Source organism: Coenobita brevimanus, chromosome 57, assembly GCF_032717465.1.
Source record: "Coenobita brevimanus isolate Jiangsu-jjx chromosome 57, ASM3271746v2, whole genome shotgun sequence".
NCBI classification, from domain to species: domain Eukaryota; kingdom Metazoa; phylum Arthropoda; class Malacostraca; order Decapoda; family Coenobitidae; genus Coenobita; species Coenobita brevimanus.
The window spans coordinates 8,564,902-8,588,649 of NC_137010.1; the positions used below are offsets into that span (position 1 = coordinate 8,564,902).

Genomic DNA, 23,748 nt, shown 5'->3' on the forward strand with positions numbered 1-23,748 from the left:
TAAAATATTCAACAGAAGTTAAATGTCTCATGGATAACAGCAATCTATTATACAACCTAAAGACTACACAGGAAAATGACTGATCAGAGACAGATGATTAATGAACAGCTCCCAGTTCACTGAGGTGTAAAGGATCATCTTCACTTCACAGTACCACTGTCAGGACTCCATATCATAAATACAAATCATAACAGATAGCATGATAAATAGATAAACAGATAGACAGGTAGAAGCATCAAGCCAGGGGATAAGTAGTGTGTCAGCGAGAATCGAGCAAAGGTATACAGGTTTGCACACTCTTAACTGGAGGAATGCTGATATGCACACAAACAGCGCCTCGTGACCATACACACACACCGGCTTCTAGAAGCTTCACATCAGTATATTCCACGTGACACGACTCCTGCTAAAATAAGAATTTAGGAAGCAGAGCTCAGAAGGAGGTTAGCCTTAGAATCGACAGGTGGTGGTGAGGAGACAGGCCATAGAACCGACAGGTAGTAGGGAAAAGGAGGCTAGAAACATGGGCGAGAGAGAGGGAGAGAGAGAGAGAGAGAGAGAGAGAGAGAGAGAGAGAGAGAGAGGAGGTAGCTCGCGGGACTCTACTTCACTCGTGTGTGAGAGACTGTTAATATTTCCAAGACAAATAAAAATAGTCCCATACTAATCTTTACCTCTCCTGTCATTGCATGACTAAAGGGAACGAAGATTATCTACTTACAAAACAACTCACGTATAACAACCGCTCGTCCACGAGTCTAATATATGTATAACTGATCAACAAAACACACTACAACAAGTTACAAAGTTACTGTAAGGCCACATCTGGGGGTGCTGACAAATGTCTTAAGAAGTAAAGCATGCCCAGAGGGCACATACCTCTGCCAACACCTACACCAGACAACTCAGATCATCACCAAAATTTAATAAACTCTTCTCTGCCCCAAGACTCACATATCCACAAAATTTAACTGAAAGCCATCCATAACTTTTAGAGAAATCTTGTGGGAAAAAAGGTCCTGAACCAGATCTCAAACTCAGATCACCACCAAAATTTAATAAACTCTTCCTTGGTCCATGGCCCACATATACACAAAATTTCATTGAAATACTGCACATTGATAACTTTTAGAGATACTAATGGACAAACAAACAAACAAATAGACAGACAGGTAGACAGTGATGAATACATAACCTCCTCCAACTTTGTAGTCTGAGGTAACAATTTAGCAAGATACTTTGGTTTACCAAACATAAGACCTCTGAAAGCCCTACAAAACAGTTTAAGTTTTGTTCTGGCTTTTACCAGTAGCCAGTGCAACTCAGTGGAAATGAGTTATTTAAGAGGAGCCTGTGGAGTCACATGGAGAGACAGGCTGACAAATGAGGATATAAAGAAGCGTTGTGGTGTGGATGTGGACGTGATAAGAAGCGTTAGGAGGAACACACTGAGGTGGTTTAGCCATATGGAGAGGATGGAGGGTGAGAGACTGACGAGGAGAGTGTATGTGAGTGAGGTGGAGGGGGGGAGAGGGAAAGGAGACCAAGGATGAGATGGAGGGATGGGATGGAGAGGTATATGAGAAGGGTGTGTGAGTTGGGAGCAGGGCAGTGAAATGGCGGGGGACAGGGCTACGTGGAGGCGATTTGTTTGTGGCCACCCCGTACGGGATTGAGGCGTCTGGCAATAGACAGATAGACAGACAGTGCAACTCAATTTGAAATGAGGTAGTGGGGGTTCTTGGAGTGATATCAAAGACAAGCCTCGCTGCCCTATTGAACACAGACAGAATCTTCTGGAAGACCAATCCAGTAATCATCATGGGACAAGACCACAATGTGATCCACTGTTAAAAGGCAACATCTATTCAGAAACTGCATACTGGAGTACTGCACAGGTTTCTGATGTGCAGGTTACAACTTCTAAAACCTTGATTAATGTGTTCCTAGTTATACAGTCATGAGTTAATATATACACCAAAGTTTTCTAACAAAACTGACTGGTTGAAGTTGTGATTTACCAACATTAAGTCAGGTTCCTTGAAAGCAGTGATAACAAACAAGGAAGTAAGCATGGGAGTGAAAAAGTTACTACGTGACAGTATTGTGATATCTTCTCTAGTGTATGGAAGTGAAGCTTGGACCTTGTTGGAGGGACAGAAGTCAAGAGTGAGAGCAGTGGAAAGGAGTTATTTGAGAGGAGCCTGTGGAGTCACATGGAGAGACAGACTGACAAATGAGGATGTGAAGGAGCATTGTGATGTGGATGTGATAGGAAGCAATAGGAGAAACACACTGAGGTGGTCTGGCCCTGTGGAGAGGATGGAGAGTGAGAGACTGAGGAGAGTGTATGTGAATGAGGTGGAGGGGGGGAAAGGGAGGGGAAGGCCAGGCCAATGATGAGATGGGGGGATGGAGTGGAAAGGTATATGAGAGAGGGGAGTGTTAGCTGGGAACAAGGCAGTGAAATGGCGGGGGAGAGGGCGACATGGAGGCGATTCGTTTGTGGCCACCCCTTACAGGATTAAGGAATCTGGCAATAGACAGATAGATAGATGTCAGGGAATTAATCTACGTGCTTAAGCACATGATCATCGCTCTAACTGACGGCTTATGACAGTACCTCCACAATAGTTTACCCTCACGTATATAAAGTAATAAAAAAAAAAATGATGCACACTTCGCATGAAACAATCTGACATCAAAGATGTTGAGTACTGCAAAACTGCCAATGATTTTACATGCTAGTATACCTGCTTTCATGAGGGTGCTACATATCACCTGCTTGTGATAACCACCTTCAAGGACCATGTACAACCCATCAAGAGACAGTACACCCCCAGACTCAATCACTCAAGGTAACTACAAGGCCAGACTTGGGGCAACAAAAAGAAACACTGTTCTTACTCTACAAACAACATATTTGATCAGTGGTGTCCTATGGATCCCAGTATGGCCTCCAATTACCCACTACAACACCTTGCAAACCATACAGAACACCGTATGCGTCACTACTGGCTGCACCAAAATCACTCCCACAACTCACTCACATTCTGAAACACGTCCTCCCTGTCAGATACCTTGATATGAGGGACACACAATTCCATGCAGCAGTCTGTTCCAATACACAACACCCCAGTCATTACATGACAAGACACACACAACATACCTAGGCACATAAGACAATCACCATACAAACATTATCAAACCCTCAGTAACAATATCCCACCTCCAGATAATCCAACACTAGCAATGAAAAACCCCTACATACTCACTTCATGCACAGGGCAATACAACACCTCACTGACAACACCATACTACAATCCCCCTCTCCTGACATTCACCCATCAGAGGTGTCCTTAAATAGAGATGATCAAGTTCACCTAGCTAGGCATAGAGCAGGATATTGCTCAGCCTTCCTCAGCTACCAGTTTAGATTTGGGTTGGGTGGAATCACAGAGAATGCATACCCAGCCTTTAGATTACTGTAGGCCCTCACAACAAAACACACATAATGGAGCACTGCACAGAACATGCCACACTAAGATGCAGACACATCAGCAGTGGGAGGAACTTCTGGGACAACCCCATAGAGGCAGCTGCTTACCTGTGGTCAATAGGTCTGTTCAATCAGATAGACCAGGGTTGAGGAACAACAACAATAATAACAACAGACTAATATTTTGGGGACACTATGAGCTGTAGTGATCGTGCAGGACACCATTGGATCTCTCCTGCATGACACCCTTTTGACTGTGTGTAAGTGTTAATAAAACAACCTGACTGCATGTCCACTGAAGTAAATTGCTATAACTGACTAGTAATTCCAACAGAAGCTTATAAAATGACCCATGATAACTGATGGGAGAATATCTAATGACTGTAGCCGTGTGAAACTGAGGTACTGTGTGCGTGCATGCATATACACATAAATACATACATGCATTGTGTGTGTGTGTGTGTGTGTGTGTGTATGTGTGTGTGTGTGTGTGTGTGTGTTACTGGCGCTTTTTGGCTGCTGTGTCCTGGTAGAGCTTATCCATGGCTGCAGTAGACTGCATATATGTCTCTGGCATGGCTGGGTACAGGAGGATCATGGCAAGAACAGTGAAGATGGCATAGGAGAGGAAGGTTGTGTGAGGTCCCAGTGCAGCCAAACTCCACCCAAAGGTCTTGGTGACAATGAAAGCTGAACCCCAGTTGACAGCCACCACTCCAGCAGCGGCCTTGCCCCGCACCGCACTGGGCATTCCCTCACCCAGGAACACCCATGGCACTGGCCCCCACCCCAAGGAGAAGCCCAGCATGTAGGCCACCAGGGCACCTGCTGGCACTAGACGCATCAGCCCTGTCACCTCATCCTCAACAGTCCAAAAGTGTATGCCAAGGATTACTAATGCGGAGATTACCACACAGGAGGAGAAAAGGAGCAGCTTTCGGCGCTGAGTTGTGGCCACCCCAGCCATCCCCACGAAGGTGCCTATAAAGTTGACCACCCCTAGGATCACATCACCTCCACTGTCACCCAAGATAGTGGAGGCAAAGAAGACAACTGCAGTGATGCCAGTGGTCTGCTGTGCCACCATGAGCCCTGATGCCACCGCCACAGGCCACAAGTTGGGTTCTGCCACTACTTGAGCCAGCGATACCCCTGCCTCCTTGCCATCTTGCACACTCTTGTCCACCACTCTTTGTTCCTCTCGAGCCTCACGTGGGGACCGACGCAGCAGCAACAATGCCGACACTGACTTCTCCCGCTGTCCTGTTTGGTGGTGGGAGAGTATGACTAAGCACAATATACATAACTTCTGGAAGACTGACACCACTACAGCTCCTAGACTGCAGTAGCAGTAGTAGTAGTAGTAAAATAACCCCAGTCTGTCTGGCTAAGCAGATACATCAACTGCAGGCAAGCAATCTCCCTTGCAGGACTCTCCCGTGCAGAGAAGCGATTTTCCCTTACAGCTGACAGTGCTTCACCACAGCAAGGGGCAAGGAAGAAGGTGGAGATTTGGCTCCTGGATGGACATTGCATTTGTGTCTCTTCATCCAGTTAACTGGAACATCACAGTAGGTTCCACATAACTCCATTATTTTGTTGTATGGGTACCACTCAGCACTGTAACCCAGGAAACCATTTGGCTTGTCACTCAGTGTAAACTCACCAATGAATGAAGTAGGCAACACTACATCAACTGAGAGGATGATGGTCACAACCACCTACCACCTACTCCTACACTGTTGCTGCAAATAATGAATCAAATTAGAGGAATGTTTTCTTCCAAAGTTCATCCCCTCATGGTTCATGCTGATGGCATAGTCATAAAGACTGACATATACAAAACATTTCAATATTCGGATGCACTATATCCACAAAAGACATTCCTTCCTGATTTGTACTTGGCTTGCGTGAGGAATTATCACAGAAGTTCTGGCTAGCATTATCTCTCTCTGGAGAAGGTCCAGTCCTGTAATGGACCTAATATGGACTTATAACAGATGTGGTACAATAAGCAGTGAGATATGAAATAAGTTGTTGGCTGCTACTAGAAAAGTGAATCAAAATGTGAAGTGCTGGTGAATCTGAATTAGTGGGAGATTTTATTGTGGTAGGTGGGGACGCTCACCATCCACTCACTCGATGTAGTGCAGCTCTCGGGTGTCTGCCCTTTCCTCTCCTCCCTCCATTCCTTCCTTCCACTTCTGTCTTTCTTTACTTCATTCTTTCCATGTCCTTCTGCCTAAGGGTGGCTTTACACTTCCTCTTTTGTCTTTCTCTCCTTCATTCTTTCCTCTTCCTTCTGCCTGTGAGTGACTCAACACTGAGTGACATGCCGAATGGTTTCCTGTATACCAGGAAACCATTTACTACGCTGGGTGGTAACCATATGACTAAATTATGGAGCCTGATGGTTTAATGGGTAATTACGGCGCTCCAATCGGATTGAGCCGGTGAAGGTTTATATCCAAGGGATGGTTGGAGTTATTACTCACGTAATGCCATTAAAGGATGAGTGAGGCTGGTCACTCATCTTAAATGTCAGGACCAACTTGCCTAGCCCAGGGCTCCTACGCTTCTCATGGGGCAACGTAAGATTGGATGATGGATGGATGGATGGATGGGAGATTTTAAGAAGTGGAGAGTAGAATGGTGGATCAATAAACGTATGTGGCCAGTACAATGCTGGGCTTGATAAAAAACACAAAACACTGAATACTAAGACTGCAGGAGAGTTGCATAAAAGTGAGTTAATGTTCACATCAACATACGGGTGAGAGACTTGGTACAGCGTGAGTTCAAATAATCAAGAGTGAAGGCACTGTAAATGGAATTGTTACAAAATATGTGTAGACTACATAAATTGGACAGGATACGAGATGTGCGAGATTCTTTATTTATATTAACTTAGAAAGTTCACTGATTGAGAGGCAGAAGAAAAATAAAAACAACATGGTGCGGAAGGTATACGAGAATGAATATGAGGGTGGGAGTAGACATGATCTATGACCAAAACGACAGTACAGTACTGTACTGTACCTGGATGTGTTAAATGAATCTGTGGGAAAGAGGGAATTGACAAAGGATGATATACACATGGAGATGTACACCCGCACAAAAATTATTCAGCACCTTTGGGTACGATGGTTGTGAAAATACGCAACTTCCACAGACACACATGAGTCTATAAATGTGGTGCCTCAAAACTTATACCACCCAGTAAATGAATCTTTTTGCAATTTTGGTTCTAATAAGTACCAAAGATAATATCTGCACTTATAATTACAGGATGCTCCATATATCACAATGGTTCATCCATGTTTCAGAATACGTGCTGTAAGTGCCCATATTTTGGGGGGAGGGTGTATATTACAGTGGTTGCACCCCTTTTTAACTTGGTATTCAACAGAATGACTCTATCATACAGACATTTGTAAAGTGCATTACAAAAGAAAAAATATATATTGTAAATTGGGTTTGCCTATGAGACAACCAAGAAATGTGAAGATTTAAATGGTGGGTGAATTGTGGCATATTTTACTGGGCACTCAACTGATAGCTCTACTTTAAGCTTCTATTTTTATACTTCTTAATCCTACCTACCACACTTTTATAAGAATGAAATATGGTTAGAGTGATGATGATGATGATGATGATGGTGATAAGTTATTGCTTATCAGACGTCTGTGTATGTCCTGCTGTCCTCTATCCACATGTAATCCTGGTGTTTGCTTGAATCATTGACTACTTACAATACCTCATTTAATGCCTGTCTAAATCATTCTAGGTTAAAATTCAAATATTCGAAGATTGAAATAACTCTCGTAGTAATTTTGTGTGTTACAAGATGACAGACTACATAAGTTTTCCATTAAGAAAAAAATTACATTCCAGAAACAGCTATAATCTCTTGATGGAAAAGAAAATGTCAACTTTTTCTCATGCTGCCAAGTCTTCAGATTCATGCAAAGTTTGTCTGTCGCATCACCTCATATACATGACAATGGTTGTGATGGATCCCTAATAATCTCTCGAGAAAGGCAGGACCTCAAGAATACTCTTGTTATGGTGTTCACTGAAGCCCTTTCTCATCTACGAGTTTTTACGTGGTCCTTATCGGTGCTGGGCACGTTCCACACACCTTCCGCACCTACGCACTGTGTGGAAGTGTGAAATGGTGTGCGGAGGTGAGGGTGCATATGTGCGGATTGGTCTGCGCACTTGCAAATGAAAAAAATAAAGACAAATGTAAAGATACATTGATCATGCAGCATTTGCTTGACAAACTGATCACAGTTAATAAACAGTACCGTATTAAATACTAAATATTAATCACTTCAATCAGTGATCACGCAATCATTAGGCATCCCAGCCGCATATTTTCCTTTTACTCCAAATCAGAGAGCAACTGTGCCTAGATAACTCGATAATCCAAGACATTATAATATAATAATAAAAACATATATTTGCTTGAGATAAAACTTTATATATACTGTGTATATATATATATATATATATATATACAGTATACACAGGTATACCTTGATATACGATATCCCTAGATGCAATACCCAGGTTATCGATGGGGTAGAAATACCTCCATACCCTGCCTAACAATGGCCAAACCCCGGCTTAACGATGGGTTTTTATTTTCTTTACCGATTTTGATGATATTTTAGACTAAAACTGTGTGTTTAGGTTGATTTGTAAACTGTTTTTAGACTTAGATTAATGTGTTTTAGCCATAGGTGGGGTGAATATTGTCATTTTGGGGTACAGTTTAATAAGATTGATTTTTTCCACTCATATCTGACGATTTTCAGATTTTACTTGTTGGTTTTAGTGAGTTATTTACGGTGTTTGGCTTAGGTTAGCTTCATTTACAGCTGTTAGGCCATTTAGATTGGCTTTAAACTTGTCCTTTGGACTCAGTTGGGTGGGTTTAGGACTTGGTTGGGGGGGGGAAACCCAAAGCTGAAAAATGTATCCCATTACTCAACATGTTAAATCTAACCTGATACATGATACCCCGCCTAACGATGGGTTTTTACCTAACCAACTGCATCGTTAAACACCGGGGTATACCTGTGTGTGTGTGTGTGTGTATTAGTGGTAGGTGGGGGCCCTCACCATCCACTCACTCGATGTAATGCTGCTTTGGCTGTATGACCATCCCTCTCTTCCATCCTTCCTCTTCTGTCTTTCTTTCCTACAGTCTTTCCTCTATCTGCTGCCTATGGGTGACTTTACATTCTCCCTTCCGTTTTTCGTTCCTTCATTCTATCCGCTTCCTTCTGCCTATGGGTGACTCTACACTGAGTGACAAGCCAAATGGTTTCCTGTACACCAGGAAACCATTTACCATGCTGGGTGGTAACCATATGACCAAATTATGGAGCCTGGTGGTCTAATGGGTAATTATGGCACTCCAGTCGGATTGAGCCTGTCTTGGTTTATATCCAAGGGGGGGCTGGAGTTTACTGCTCACGTAATGCCACTGTGGGATGAGTGAGGCTGGTCACTCTCATCCTAAATGTCAGGACCAACTTGCCTAGCCCCGGGTTCCTACGCTCCTTACGGGCCGACATACGATTGGATGATGAATGGATGGATGGATGGATGGATATATATATATATATTAGTAGTAGGTTGGGGCACTAACCATCCACTCATTCGATGTAGTGCTGCTTTACATGTCTGCCCTTTCCTCTCTTTCCTCTCCTCCATCCTTCCTCTTCTGCCTGTTTCCTTCATTCTTTCTACTTTCTTCTGCCTACCAAGTGACTTTACATTCCCTCTTCTGTCTTTCTTTCCTTCCTTCCTTCCTCTTCCTTCTGCCCGTGAGTGACTCTACACTTAGTGACAAGCCAAATGGTTTCCTGTACACCAGGAAACCATTTACTATGCTGGTTGGTAACCATATAACCAAATTATGGCACTTGGTGGTTTACCCCAATTGGATTAAGCCTGTGTAGATTTATATCCAAGGAGTGGTTGGGGTTTATTGGTCATATAATGCCACTCAGGGATGAGTGAGGCCGGTCACTCTCATCTCATATGTCAGGACCAACTTGTCTAGCTCGGGGCTCCTATGTTCCTGATGGGGCTACATAGGACTAGATGATGGATGCACGAGTGGTTTTATATATATATATATATATATATATATATATATATATATACACACACACACACACACAGTATATAAATAGGGTGAGGGTGCAGGTGCACTTGTGCAGAAGTGCGGTTGCGGAAGAGGCCAAAGTGCGGGTGCGGACCTCCCATTTGGTGTGTGGTTACCCAGCACTGGACCTTATAATACACAGGTTAGAGTTTATGGTTGTTGTTGTTGGCCCAAGACTCATCAGAAACATGAAACCAGTGATTTTGAAGCCAGGCTGCCCTATGGCAGTCCACCATCCTCTATTCAGAGGATAAGTGGGGAGGTGAGGTACCTTTATATAACCAGACAGGAGAGTCTCCTGGTTAGATGAGCGACACCATATAAGGGTGTCCCTCTTCAGCACCATGTTTCATAGAGATATAACTCTCCAAACTCGAGTTTGTGGTGCTGTACCTGATGCTGTGAGGAAGTGTGGTGTCTCAGGAAGGAGTACCAGCAGGGGCACCAGTGGCAGACACAGGAATGCTCCCAGCCATGCCAGACCTCTCCACATCAGATGTTGCCCTGCCCAAAAGCCCAACATCAAACCTGCAACACAAAACAACATGCAGTAATGGTACCAAGCTTTTAACTCATTCATTTTGATTATATATTTTCACAAATTTATTTTTGCTACCACCAAATAATTCTATTCGATATATGAAAACCTCTAGTAGCAAAGGCGTTTATGAAGACTATACATATATAACTCCTTCAGTATAAAAACTCTCCAAAGTTGAATAAACCTGTGTGACGGCATCAGCAACAGAATATAAAGTACCGGTATGTACAGAACTCATCTACAGTGCATCTATAGCCAGACACCATAATCTCAGTAGTGGTCGCTGCAAATGCATTACAGTAATTCCTCATTTACCCAAACGTGCAGTATCAGGAACTGTTCATTATACGAATACTGGACCTTGACTCTATTAAACCATTAGCCGAATCTACTTCCTATTATCCAGATGTAAAAGTTCCCAAGAACTTTGGCCGGCCAGCTGAAATGTTCAAACATTCGGTATCATGGTCGCTGGGCTCGAGCCATGAGCGGGAAATAGGCTGTAACCCACAACCAAAGCTAAAATGTCCGTCCGCCCCTGTACTGAATGGTCAAAGTCGTGCACTGGTCTGATCACTCCCAACGAACCTCCAGCACCCAAGAAATATAACTGTAACCCACAAGCGGTGTCAAAATGTGCATACACATCCCCAGCAAATGTCCAGAGTCGAGCGGCCACCAGGCTAAGTCTTTCCCAACTACCACCTCACATCGAATGCAGACCACAAGCCATGAGTGCATATTCAGTGACAGTGGCCGTCCGCCTCCCTACCAAAAGTCTAAAGTCGCCCAGTCACTGGGAGTTCTGTTTCCAAATGGCCACCACACATCTAACAGACCAAATGACATGAGTAAATGTATGGTAAAAGCGCCCGCCAGCCTTATGACAGAAGGGTGAAAATCCTGCCCACAGCCTCGCTTCTCCCCCCCTCCCTTCCCTCCTTTATACCCTCCTGGCTCCCCCCTCACTCCCTCAGTCCCTCCTCTCCCTTGCGGTGATATTGCTGACTCTTTGAGTTTTTACAGTTTTTTACAATTTATTCAAATACTAGTGGTCGTACCAAAATTCCGAAGGAATCTAAAGAAAACTCATGAAAATCTGCATCTAGACATGTGCTTCACTCTTGGAAGGTGCTTGCAAAATTTTGCACTCGGATGGTGGGAAGTTATATGAAGGTACGTTTTACTCTTGAACACTGTTTATTCTCATTGTATTTCTGTACTTTTACTCAACAGTTTTCTGTGTTGTTATTAGCTTATCTTAGTGCATAAACATCAGCAAAGATGATGGTACACCACTTATACCAATATAACCAAATTTCGGTGACATATTTGGCTGTGGTTTTTCTGTGGCCCGGTTGCAGTTATCACTGTGTCAGATAATTGATTTTCCAACCATCCTGAGGTTTTTTGTGGTTGTCTGTTATTTGCATTGTTACCTTGGTGTTTAGCATTAATATGGATAATCCTATGCGTGTTTTGATGTCTAAATATGGCAGCCGGACATGAAAACAGTGCTAAAATTAGGAGGGGTACTGTACATACGGCAGTGTAAAGGTAGGGTGTTTTTTGGTTTTCATTTTTTTTCATGGTTTTCTTGGTGTTTAGCATTACTTTGGATATTCCTATGTGTGTTATATGTCTAAATATGGCAGACTGACCTGAAAACCGTGCCAAAATTGGGAGAGGTACTGTACATACATCAGTATATAGGTAGTTTTTTTTTTTTTCATGGTTTTCATAGTGTTTAGCATTACTTTGGATATTCCTATTCCTATGTATGTGTTTTGATGTCTAAATATGGCAAATTGACCTGAAAACAGTGCTAAAATTAGGAGGGGTACTGAACACACAGTAGTGTATAGGTAGGGCGTTTTATGGTTTTCAATTTTTTTTTTTTCATGGTTTTCTTGGTGTTTAGCATTACTTTGGATATTCTTGTGTGTGTTTTGATGTCCATATATGCTTGAATGACCAGAAAACACTGCCAAAGTAGGCAAAGGTACTGTACAAATAGGTTAGGTATAGGTGTGGATGTTGGGTATAGGTAGGGTCTGGGTATAGCAGGGGGATAATGTTCATTATCCGGACATTGCCACTACCCGGACAAGCCTTTGGCTGTATTACGTTGGATAATTCAGGGATTACTGTATCTCCATATCACTCTGTCCTGCATCACCAGGCTACCCTCTCTTCAACTCACAATGCCCTCTCTCATATAGCTCTCCACCCCATCTCTTCATCATAGCTACAGTCTCTACCTCCTCCTCCACCTCACTCACATACACTCTCCTAGTTTCTCATTATCCATTCTCTCCACATGGCCTCCTGTAAACATTTCATATCTGTCTAGTAAAAAATGGTAACAGTCATCCCACAATACCTTCCGTGAGGGTTAGGGGTCTGATGCTAGGCTCCCAAAGTCTGGAAAATCTAACTCTTTTAGTCTAACTGTTTTAGTCTTACTAACTACAGATAGCTTTTGGGGGGTTGGGAGAAACTCTTAGTAATGGAGGTTAATGAAATCTAATTTTAACTCTTCTAGTTTGAGAAATTTTTCTCAAGGGGAATGTTATATAGTCATCTGGAGTTTGCTTATTAAAATGAGAAATACATAAAGGACTGAAGAAATGAAGGGCAGAAAAATGCCCTGCATCCATGTTAGCATTTTAGAAGACTGAAAATTTTCCATTCACATCATGGATTTCAATCACTGTGTGTAAGGGATGTCCACCTCTGATCCAGTAGACCGGCAAGCTCTTGACTAACTGTCTAGCATGACCACCTAGATGCTATTTGGTTCATGCTAGTTTTTTTTTTTTTATTAAAATAAATACTTCAAGCCATTAGCAATGTCACGCATAACGGCATTTAACGAAAAATTAGTAGGACTGTATTGGTATACAAAATCTACAGAGTACTGTAATATAATTCCACTGCTTCAATGAACTACGAAGGAATAAATTAACGATCACCAGGTTTTAATTCAGTTTAGCATATTTTCTATCCAGTAAGACCCATAAACTTTATAGGTGACCCCTTCCTAATGCTTATTAAGTCTGGTGTCGGTTTCAACTACGAATAGCACGAAGGCCTATTTGCTGCCAGTCACAAGAGGCATTTGACCCACTGCTACTGGAAGGGCAGGTTAAGGACTTTTTGCAAGGATTATAAACTCTAAACCTGGTTGTGCTGGACAAGTGTTAGCAAGTGTGGTGGGGGAATGTGCAACTCCTTCCAAAGATACGATGGTGTAAGGCAAAGTTGTGTCTGAGCTCTTACGGCTGCCAACTACAGTACGAATCAACTGCTACGCTGGATTATTGGGAGAAGCTTTGTGGAACACCTGGTTGAAAATTCATGTCCAATGAGGCTTATATTGCAGATAATCTTAATTTTCAAAGTGACTAATGATAAATGAAAAGGCTCCATGTGGTATGTAGTAACAATCAGGTGTAGCATCACAACCAAGTCCTGAATGAGGCACAGATTCACGAGATATGAACAAATCCATTCATCTCAATGCTCCATGTCATGTCAAGTCTGGGTTAATTTGAAAGATTACTGTCTCATGGGAATCCTTCAACAGCAATGTTTGCATACAACAAATCTCATTCTCAGGAGATGGGCAGATCTTGTCTGCCTATGGTGAGACGTGGATGCTAAACAATGTGATGGAGCTTATTGTCTTTTATGGTATTAACTGTCTATACAAGATGATATGACATTATTGTACCAGGTCTGGTATACCTTGTGGGAGTGGTCAGTGTGTAGGTTTCAAAATGTTGACACTACTATGTACGATGTAAGTTCAATATCTACGCCATCTACATTACAAACAGTACTCGTTCCTTCACGTGTTCAATACAAAACTGGCAATAAGGAGGGTCACACCACACATTCCATCACACTGGCTAAGAGTAAACAGCCACATGACCTATGGATGCCAACTCCATGATGTCACTGTCCTTCTCCTGTAAGCAGTCCTGGCAATGCAGTGGTTTCTGTTGAACACAACCCTGACCAAATGCATGCATGAAGATAGCCACTCAACTTACAGCTATGACTAGTTGATCAATCCTCCAACGAGTTGCTCGGAATGAAAAAAGTATTAGTGAGGAGGCCAGCTCGGAGGACGCAGGGGGAAAATGATGCTGATGCAAAGCTGGAAGTGAATATGGCTCCAGTAATTATTATAAGTGACTGCATGTAAGTACAATAAACCCTCAATATACTGAACCCTCTTTTAACACATTTCAGTTTTAACGACCACCTTGAGCTGGCTGAACATTACATTCATATAATAAACCTTGGTGAAAGAAGGGATGTGCGGGAAACACCGACCAGTGTGGCATCCTTACACACACACACACACACACACACACACACACACACCGCTCGCTGGTGCAGTGGTAACGCTCTCGCTTGCCATCTGGTAGACGGGAGTTCGCGCCTCGCTCAGGTTGCGAAAAGTTTCACTGACGATGTGGGTGGTTACTGTCCCCCTTGAGCAAGGGGACGGGTGTGTGCATGTGTGAAGGTCACAGCCTTGCCCTTAGATCGGACTATATGAGCTCTCAGCTCCCTTCCGGGAGGGTAAAAGCTGACGATCACGACCATCACGTGATCCTGACCGACCCGGTGAATTACACACACACACACACACACACACACAAATAAACACAGATTTATCCAAAGACTACTTGCAGTCTTTATCTGCAGTGCAATTACTTGCTGAAAGATAAGACTTAGCACATAAATTAGTAAACAGAACATTTATTGAGAAAAAGAGCCATTTAGGCCTAGTTGTATGTTATCGCGTACAAGTGTATATCTGAATGACGCTCTATATTTAACTATCTATCTTCGGTAAAAGCCAAGACGCCTTGGAAATTACCAAGCAACATGGTGTTGGCTTTAACAAACTTTTGGTTGTACCATCAAAGGTCTGGTACCAGTTAGTTCGAGGGTTTACTGTAATGTCTACGATACTGAAGCAGGCAACTTGTGATCATCTGTATAATCAGAAGTACTTTGGTCTTAATCACACACACATGCATGCATTATTGTAGCCTACACACACACACACACACACACACACACACACACACACACACACACACCCAGTGGTAACGTTCTCGCTTGCCATCTCGTAGACGAGAGTTCGCACCTCGCTCAGGTTGCGAAAAGTTTCACTGACGATGTGGGTGGTTACTGTCCCCCTTGAGCAAGGGATGGGTGTGTGCGTGTGTGAAGGTCACAGCCTTGCCCTTAGATCGGAGTATGTGAGCTCTCAGCTCCCTTCCGGGAGGGTAAAAGCTGACGATCACGACCACCAAGTGATCCTGACCGACCCGGTAAATTACACACACACACACACACACACACACACACACACACACACACACACACACACACACACACACACACAAATCTTACCAAAAGTTCCAAATAGGGCTGGAAATAGGGCAAGAATGTTCCTGAGGTCGAGCTGTACCATCTCTGGCATTAAGACGGAGCCAGCCACGGCCTGCACCCCCACACACACCCCGCTCAGCATTCGCCCAACCACCACACCACCAACACCGTTCGATGTTGCTATCATTGCCCATGCTGTAAAACAAAGCAATATTAATCCTCTAATGGTCCAGACAACTCTCACATTCTGTTCCAGCTAACACCACTCGTGCTGCGGAACCAAGCAACAGTAACCTCATGGTCCAGAAAGTGATCATATTCTATTCCAGCTATTGCAGGACAATTTTGTACAGTTGAGATGGCATCTTAAGGGACTGAGATCGTTAATAAAAATACTGTTAACCTTCCCTCTTTCATGGCTGGAACATCTCCGCAGCTAAACCCATGTGATTTTATTCATCTGTGAGTTACTCATAAGAGCCTGAGTGTTAAAATTTTCTCTTGTAATACTACAGAACTATGGAACATAAACTTTCACGGCTGCATCTTCACTGGTGTATTACTCCAGCTAATTCCAGATGATATAATGTGGCTAAGTCACAGAAGCCTGAGTGTTAACATATTTGCTGGTAATACTGCAATATCAGGGGATATTAAAGTTCTCCCTCTTAATACAGGATCATACTGGAAAAGCAAGGTGTAATAAATATCAAGGTAAAGGCAACTCAAATAATCAATGCCAGCAAATGCCAGACAATTTTATTCTGCTGACAGTGAGCCATGGGAGCCTGAGTTTTGATACTAATACCATGTTAACCTTTACACTGTTCAGATATATTATTTTTTTTCAACCATAATGCCAGATGATTTCTGAGGTGGTAGATGGGTGGCTTGCCTACCACTTGCCCTGAGAGGTACTACCGTGAGAGAAAAATGAGACTATAGGCTTGATAACTGGCCAAACAGTCATCACTCCTCGGCAAGAAACATTCAGCTACAAGTACAATCACTCGGTGATCTTTCTTCTGAGCTACTGTACACAGGGTCAAGTGCAAGCTGAGATTCTCACTTTGTTACAACTCTTATTACATGTCTCATTTTTTTTCTCCAACAGATTCCAGCAACTGTTGGGTGTAATTCATTGGGGTCTAGCTCCCAGTTCACAGAAAACTTCAGCTGTAACATGGCCAACACCAATACGTGAATTTCTTAAGTGGAAAAGTGTCACTTTTATATTAGATTAGATTAGATTTCAATCACCTTAAAAGAATCTTTGTAAATCAATGATATCTGTATGTTCTACTTCCTGCCATCTGGGATAATTTATATCCAAGCTATGGGAAACTTCTCATAGTGATAAGGTTAATACTAAGCAAATTCATATAATTACACTCAATTGGTCCCAATTTAATAACTGAGTCAGGAATCTAGTAAACATAAAAAAAAAAAAAAAAAACACTAACAATAAGACTATGAATCTATGAAATATGTATATAATTCGAAAACTGTGAGAGATATGAAGAAATAGTAAATATATGATTCATGTGACAACAAAACATGTGATAGCACACATTTTTACATTATTTATGGTAATCATTGTGAAATAAATCCTTCAGCCACATTACATCATTTCTAGGTGAAAGATTAAATGAAGGTTATGGCTAAACCCTCCAATCTGGTGACTGTAATCAACCAGAGATATGAGGAACATAAAAAATACGAGAAAGGATTGGGAGGGGGGGGGGGTAAAAACATTTAGTAGCCAAATAAACGCTGTTTCACAAGGCTCTTCCCGAGATATGTCCAACTCACGAAGGTTAAACACAGCAGTTGTACCTCACATCACAACAAGGTAACAAACAGTTAAAGCAGAGGTCTGCTGATAAAAGTGACGTTAGGTCACTCCAAGGCCAGGGCTGGGAATACTGCAATGTGATGATTTAATTAAAACTGACTTTACTAATCTTCTTCAAGACCCACTTACACGGCATAAAATCTGAATGAGACAGCCTTAGCATGCTGGCTATTCAACAAGGTCAGTGAATATCAGTGCTGAAGTGGTGACATGTGATGGAATGTACATATGGGGGGACTGCTCGGCCTCAGAGAATAAATCATCAAATTTATGCCCAGAGTTTTTTAAAAATACCTTAAACTCTCCATTATCCATCAGTGCATTATCCAGCACACAATATTATCCATCACAGCAAATGGCTGAATTTAATAAAATTCCCTGGGATGACCCCAAATAGAAATCCATGCCATTCATCTATCCATCCATCCATCATCCAATCTACACTGCCCCATGAAGAGCGTAGGAGCCCGGGGCTAGGCTGTTGGTCCTGACATTTAAGATGAGTGATCAGCCTCACTCATCCCTGAGTGGCATTACATGAGCAATCAACCCCAACCACCCCTTGGGTATAAACCTTCACCGGCTCAATCCGATTGGAGCGCAATAATTACTCACTAAACCACCAGGCGCCAAAATTTGGTTGTATGGTTACCACCCAGTGTAGTACACAGTTTCCTAGTGTTGTCACTCAGTGTAGAATCACCCACAGGCAGAAGGAAGAGGAAAGAATGAAGGAAAGAATGACAAAAGAGGAAGTGTAAAGTAACCCGTAGGCAGAAGGACAAAGAATGAATGAAGGAAAGGAGACAGAAGAGGATGGAAGGAAAGAAGGATGGAGGAGAGGAAAGGGCAGACACCCGACAGCAGCACTATATACAGTGAGTGGTTGGTGAGCGCCCCCACCTCATCACCCAAGTACAAATTCCATGCAGATTTACTTATAACTTGGAATTGTAACTTACAACAGATGGATTCATTTTGCTCCAATTTCTTTATGACTTTCTCTCTCTCTCTCTCTCTCTTTTTTTTTTTTTCAGTAATCAAAAAATAGCACAGTACTGTAAGCTGGAGGATTAAATTCGGCGCCGTCAATTTTGCCACCAAAACATTGCTTCTGATGCTGCCAAGTTTGGCGGTCTCTCCTACCCTGGAATATATCTCACTGCAGCTGGTTTTACTGTAATTCTAATTTGTTACCTGTATGCCCTAATCTTTTTATTATTATTATTATATTTGATACGTATATTCCTCCTTATTAATACAGTTCATAATGTTTTTCCTCTTGTGTATCTTATCGCAAATGATTGAAAATGAGTCGGTTTCTCCACTCCCTCAAGGCCGCTGCTCTCTCACCAGCACGCTGCATGGCAGCCATATTGTCAAGTCGCAACTCTTCTTATGATGGAGTTCCTCATCTTTGTTGTCATCCCTGTGCTTATCCTGCCACTAACCACAATCAAGAAATTCTCCTGCTACTTTCTGGCCAGTTTATTCCCCTTAATATCTGTTATATTTCCGTCACTCATGCCTCACCCATCTCTCTCTCTCTCTCTCTCATGCTTGGTTAGGTCTGCCTATCCTTTTTCTGTCTGCCCTGCTAACCTGCCTTGCCCTGCCCAACTCCCTCTGGGGGTTGGATAGTGTGTTTGGTGTACAGAACAGTACATCATAATTGTTACAGTACTTAAGGGTGTTTTCTATGTTTGAACAGCTATTCAGTACAAGTACTGGGTTTTATAGGAGGGGGTTAAACTCCCTTTCTTTGGGGGAAGTATTATGTCAATATCTGTCAGCACATCAATTTCTGTCACCTCTTCGCTGCTATACACTGAATAACTGAGAGTCTACTGTATCTCAACTAAGGCACAGATGGTAAACAGTATCTTGAACTCAAATATGGTCGTGTTATCTCATACAGGACTGGTGTCATGGTATTAGCACTGGAGTTTAAATCAGAAATGATGGTGGACCTTATGGAACAACTCTGAAAACTGCTTTCATCAAAATCTTTAAACCAGTCTCTGCCACAAATGGAACTGAACCAGTGATCTTACAACAAGAGATTAACATTAGAATATGACGCTAGTCACAAAAAAGTGTTCAAAATAAGACAATACTGTAGCTGTGCTTCAGTATTGTCTTATTTTGCCACTGGGCTACTGGGCATAGGCTGTAAGTAGTATGAATAATCCAGACAAGTTAAGGTGGATGACCAATGAAGGCACATACAAAGGAAGAATGGCCAAGTCAGGTGCAGGAGTGTGGTGCGGCGGCCAAAACGATCCACCAGAGGGCCAGCAATGAGACTTCCTATGAGTGCTGTGGCTGGCATCACTGCACCCACCCACGATTCCTGCAACACAACCAACACTCTTAAAAACAATTATACAGTATAACTTTACTTCGCTCTCTCCACTCTCCATCAGTCTTTATTACAATATTACAACCTATAGGTAACTATACATTGCTATCCACCACTCTCTCTTCCAACATTACAACACATACATACCTCTACGTTACTCTCTTCACTCTCTCTCTCACATATATACAAAATACATACTTTGTCTTCTGTACCGTTCTTTGTGTCTGCTGTATCAGAACACCAGACATTATAAACGCATACCAGGCAGCTATTGTCAGTGCCAAGACTAGACTACGAGAACGAAGCACGGCTAACAAAGGAGAAGATTGTTAATCTGCATAATGTTATTGCTGAAATATTCTGTGATTATTTTCTTAGGTAATAATTATTTTCTTAGGTAATAAGCAATGTATCATATCACTGTTTTACCACCAAGCCAGCGTTTCTTTAAGTTACTGTTCTTCATCACATTATCTACCAAGCCCTTACAGTTTTACCAACAATTCCTTCTATCACACTGCCTCCATCCCCATGCTTTCATTGCATCCCCTCTCCACTATCACCTCTCCCTACCCCTCTGTGCCCAACCCACATCTCAACCCCATCCCTGCTAACATATTTCCTCTTCACTGTTTTCCCACGCTACACTTTCTTTTCCGAACACACTCTTTGTTTTACAAAATCTCACCAAGAAAATCTGGATAATGTACATATGTACATTATTACGATGTTTGTATGCTACTACAAGTGTTGGTAAAATACAAAACTAAAATTTATGATCCAACCTGAGATTAACCATCAGCCCTGCCTTGCCTCAGGTCACTTTTATCCCTTTCTCTGTCCACCTCTCTCACATCCCTCTCCTTACCTTCTGTGTGTGTGTGTGTGTGTGTGTGTGTGCGCGCGCGTGTCTACCATGTGCTTCTGAAGCCATCACTAGGATTTGGTCACGGAAATATCGTGAAGCCTTTACTCTTTTAACTAGCCCTGAGGCCAAGGTAGAAGTCAGAGTGAGTTTTAGAGGCCGAGGCCAAGACCAGGACTCAGCCCGATGCCTACTACATATACAATACATAAATTCCACATAACAGCCCATGCTTATAAACATATACAGCTGGTACTCACATACATAAATCCACTACCTGTATATCTGGATTTATATACAGTTGTGTGTGTGAAGGTGATGGAATGGTCAGCACATATGAAATAAATCATTCAAAGGTAGCCAGAATAAAACAGTGAAGATATTATCATAATGGAGGAGTTAAAACAGTACCATCCAGTGATCCAGTCCAGCCTGGTCTATATTACCATGGTGTTGGCTTTGAGAAGGGTCCACTGATAAATTTATGATAATTTTCCTCTCATGCCTCAGATCTTATTTCACAGGAGGATCAAGAGGCATAAGAAGAATCACCTTTACATATCCTTCATGTGCAAATACATTTTACACCAAGAGCTCCATGGAAAAACCCCAAAGGACCCATAATGAAAATTGAGAAAATGAGGGACAGAACAGTGAATTTTGGACACGTGGCACCTTCAGGGTTCGCCCATAGAATGTGTCATATAATTTCTGTGATGCTGCTCTGTGAAGGAACTCCAGCAGGACCAAAGGGAAAAAAAAAAATCTAACTTCCATTTTCTCAGTTTACTGACTTTGGCACACCTGGAGTTCCTCCATGAAGCACCTCATATGCCAGGTAACTGATTGAATGTTTGTGATCATCCTGGTTATTGTGGCCTGGCACTGACTCTTTCTTTGTCAGTCCTGCAAAAACAAATCACAGTTATAAAGGGTATCTCCTGACCTGCTCTTGTGTGATGGAGATGGATGGATCAGCACGCATGGATGGTAGGGCGGGGGAGGTGTACCCCATGGCAACTGATGCGACCAGCCCACCCAACCCAACGCTCAGGGCTGTCATTGTCTGAAATAGGAGTAATATCGTTCACACAAGTCGATACATAAACAAAGAAGCACTGTAGATAAAAAAAAATGATGATGTGGTTCATTAAGTCTAAAAAGAAGTTATTCATAATATTCACTCAAGATACTATTACTACTACTGTTATTGCTACCACTCCTCCTACTACTACTACTACTGTACTACTACTACTACTACTACTGTACTACTACTACTACTACTACTGTACTACTACTACTACTACTACTACCACAACCACCACCGCCACTACTAGTCTACTATTACTCCGGCTAGCACTGATACTACTACTACTACTGTACTACTATTAATACAACTACTGTCACCACTACTACTACCACCACTACTTCTACTATTACTACCAGTAAGATGAATGATTATCTCAGCCAATCAGCAATGAGTACAGTTGGAAGTGGGCGGGGCACAAGAGAATCAGGCTAACGTGAACAGTATACTACTTCTACTATTACTACCAGTAGTAGTAATATTGTAGTACACACACACACGCGCGTATATAATGTACTCGTAGAGAGAGAGAGAGAGAGAGAGAGAGAGAGAGAGAGAGAGAGAGAGAGAGAGCAGACTGAAGCACTAATCATGCAGGGCAGTATCCCAAGGTGGATGGACAGCTGGTGACAGGGAGAACTTGAGCTCCCGTTTCATCAGGCCTCGGGACTAACTCCTGACCATCCCTTTTTGCTGAACTTCTTCAGTGTTTCAGCAACAGAGAGTAGGCCGGCATACTCTCCAATACAAGTTCCTCTGTCAGCACCAAACTACATACACATTACACACTACACTTCCTATTAAAAATTAACCAAAAATGACGTCTTTTAACCAAGCCTCAGAGTCCCCGGGAGGGGCTAGAAGGGGGCATAAATGCACCAACAATCCGCCCCTCTCCCGGTGACAACCCTGTGAGATGCCTGACTCACTTTTTCTTCATATCTGGAACATTTGCGACCTTTCCTCTAACTTTCTCTCTCTATTGAGCACTAACTCTCCTCTAAACCTCACTTTCACTTCCTGAGACTCAGCTGTCTGAGGCAACTGATGGCAAACCCTTCTCTGTATCCTCCTACTTTCTCTATACCCATTTCAAAGCCAAAGGTGGCTATTGTGTATATTACGCAACGACTTATCATGTTCTCGTGTTCCTGAACTTGATTCTTCTGACTTCCCTACTCACTGGCTGGGGCATTCCTGTCATTCTCTTATTAAATATAACTGTACTGTTTACTTATTCCCTAATTCTACTATGATAAATTCTTCAACTATCTTACTTCTACGATGGAACACATACTATCCATTTCTCCTTTCTCTGCAATGTCTGCTCCAGGAGATTTCAGTGTTCACCACCACCTTTGGCTCTCCTCTCCTATCACTGATCCACCGTGTGAACAAGCCTACATCTTTTCTATCCTTAATGACCTACAGCAGCTTGTACAGCACCCTACCCGTATCCCTGATCGCCTTGGAGAGACTTCAACCATACAGTACTTGACCTCTTCCTTACAACTAATCCTTCTGCTTACACTGTAGATCTTTCCTCTCCGTTGGGCTCCTCCGAACACAACCTTATCACCTTAAACTGTCCCATCTCTCCAGTACAGCCTGTGGACTCTCCAAAGAAAAGTTGGTTGTGGCACTTTGGAGCTGCAGATTGGGAGGCCATCAGGCAGTACTTCTTTGATTTTCCCTGAAATTATTATTGCTTCCATGGCCGAGAGCCATCTGAGTGTGCTAAGCGCATTACAGAAGCATGGAAGCATACATTCCTTTCTCATATCCTTTGACTAATGCAAAGAAACCTTGGTTTAACCAGCTTCTTCTAATGCTGTCCACAACAAGGAGAAGCCCTACAAAAGGTACCGGAACCAACCAGCAACTGAATCTAAACTTTTTTATGCTTCTGGCCAGAATCGTGCTAAGTCTGTTCTTCG

The 23,748-nt window shown here is 42.6% G+C and overlaps 1 protein-coding gene across 1 annotated transcript in view; it reads right to left on the bottom strand.

The window, feature by feature from the left end:
• Positions 1–3,734: 3,734 nt before the first annotated feature.
• Positions 3,735–23,748, bottom strand: part of LOC145402269 (facilitated trehalose transporter Tret1-like) — a 51,917-nt gene continuing 31,903 nt past the window's right edge. Inside the window, exons 3-7 of the mRNA XM_080274396.1 lie at positions 21,671–21,790; positions 19,727–19,850; positions 15,664–15,837; positions 10,077–10,211; positions 3,735–4,762 (exon numbers count right to left, since the gene is read on the bottom strand). Of these exons, the coding sequence (XP_080130522.1) occupies positions 3,999–4,762; positions 10,077–10,211; positions 15,664–15,837; positions 19,727–19,850; positions 21,671–21,790 (1,317 nt within the window). The 3' untranslated portion in view covers positions 3,735–3,998. The remainder of the gene's footprint in view (positions 4,763–10,076; positions 10,212–15,663; positions 15,838–19,726; positions 19,851–21,670; positions 21,791–23,748) is intronic.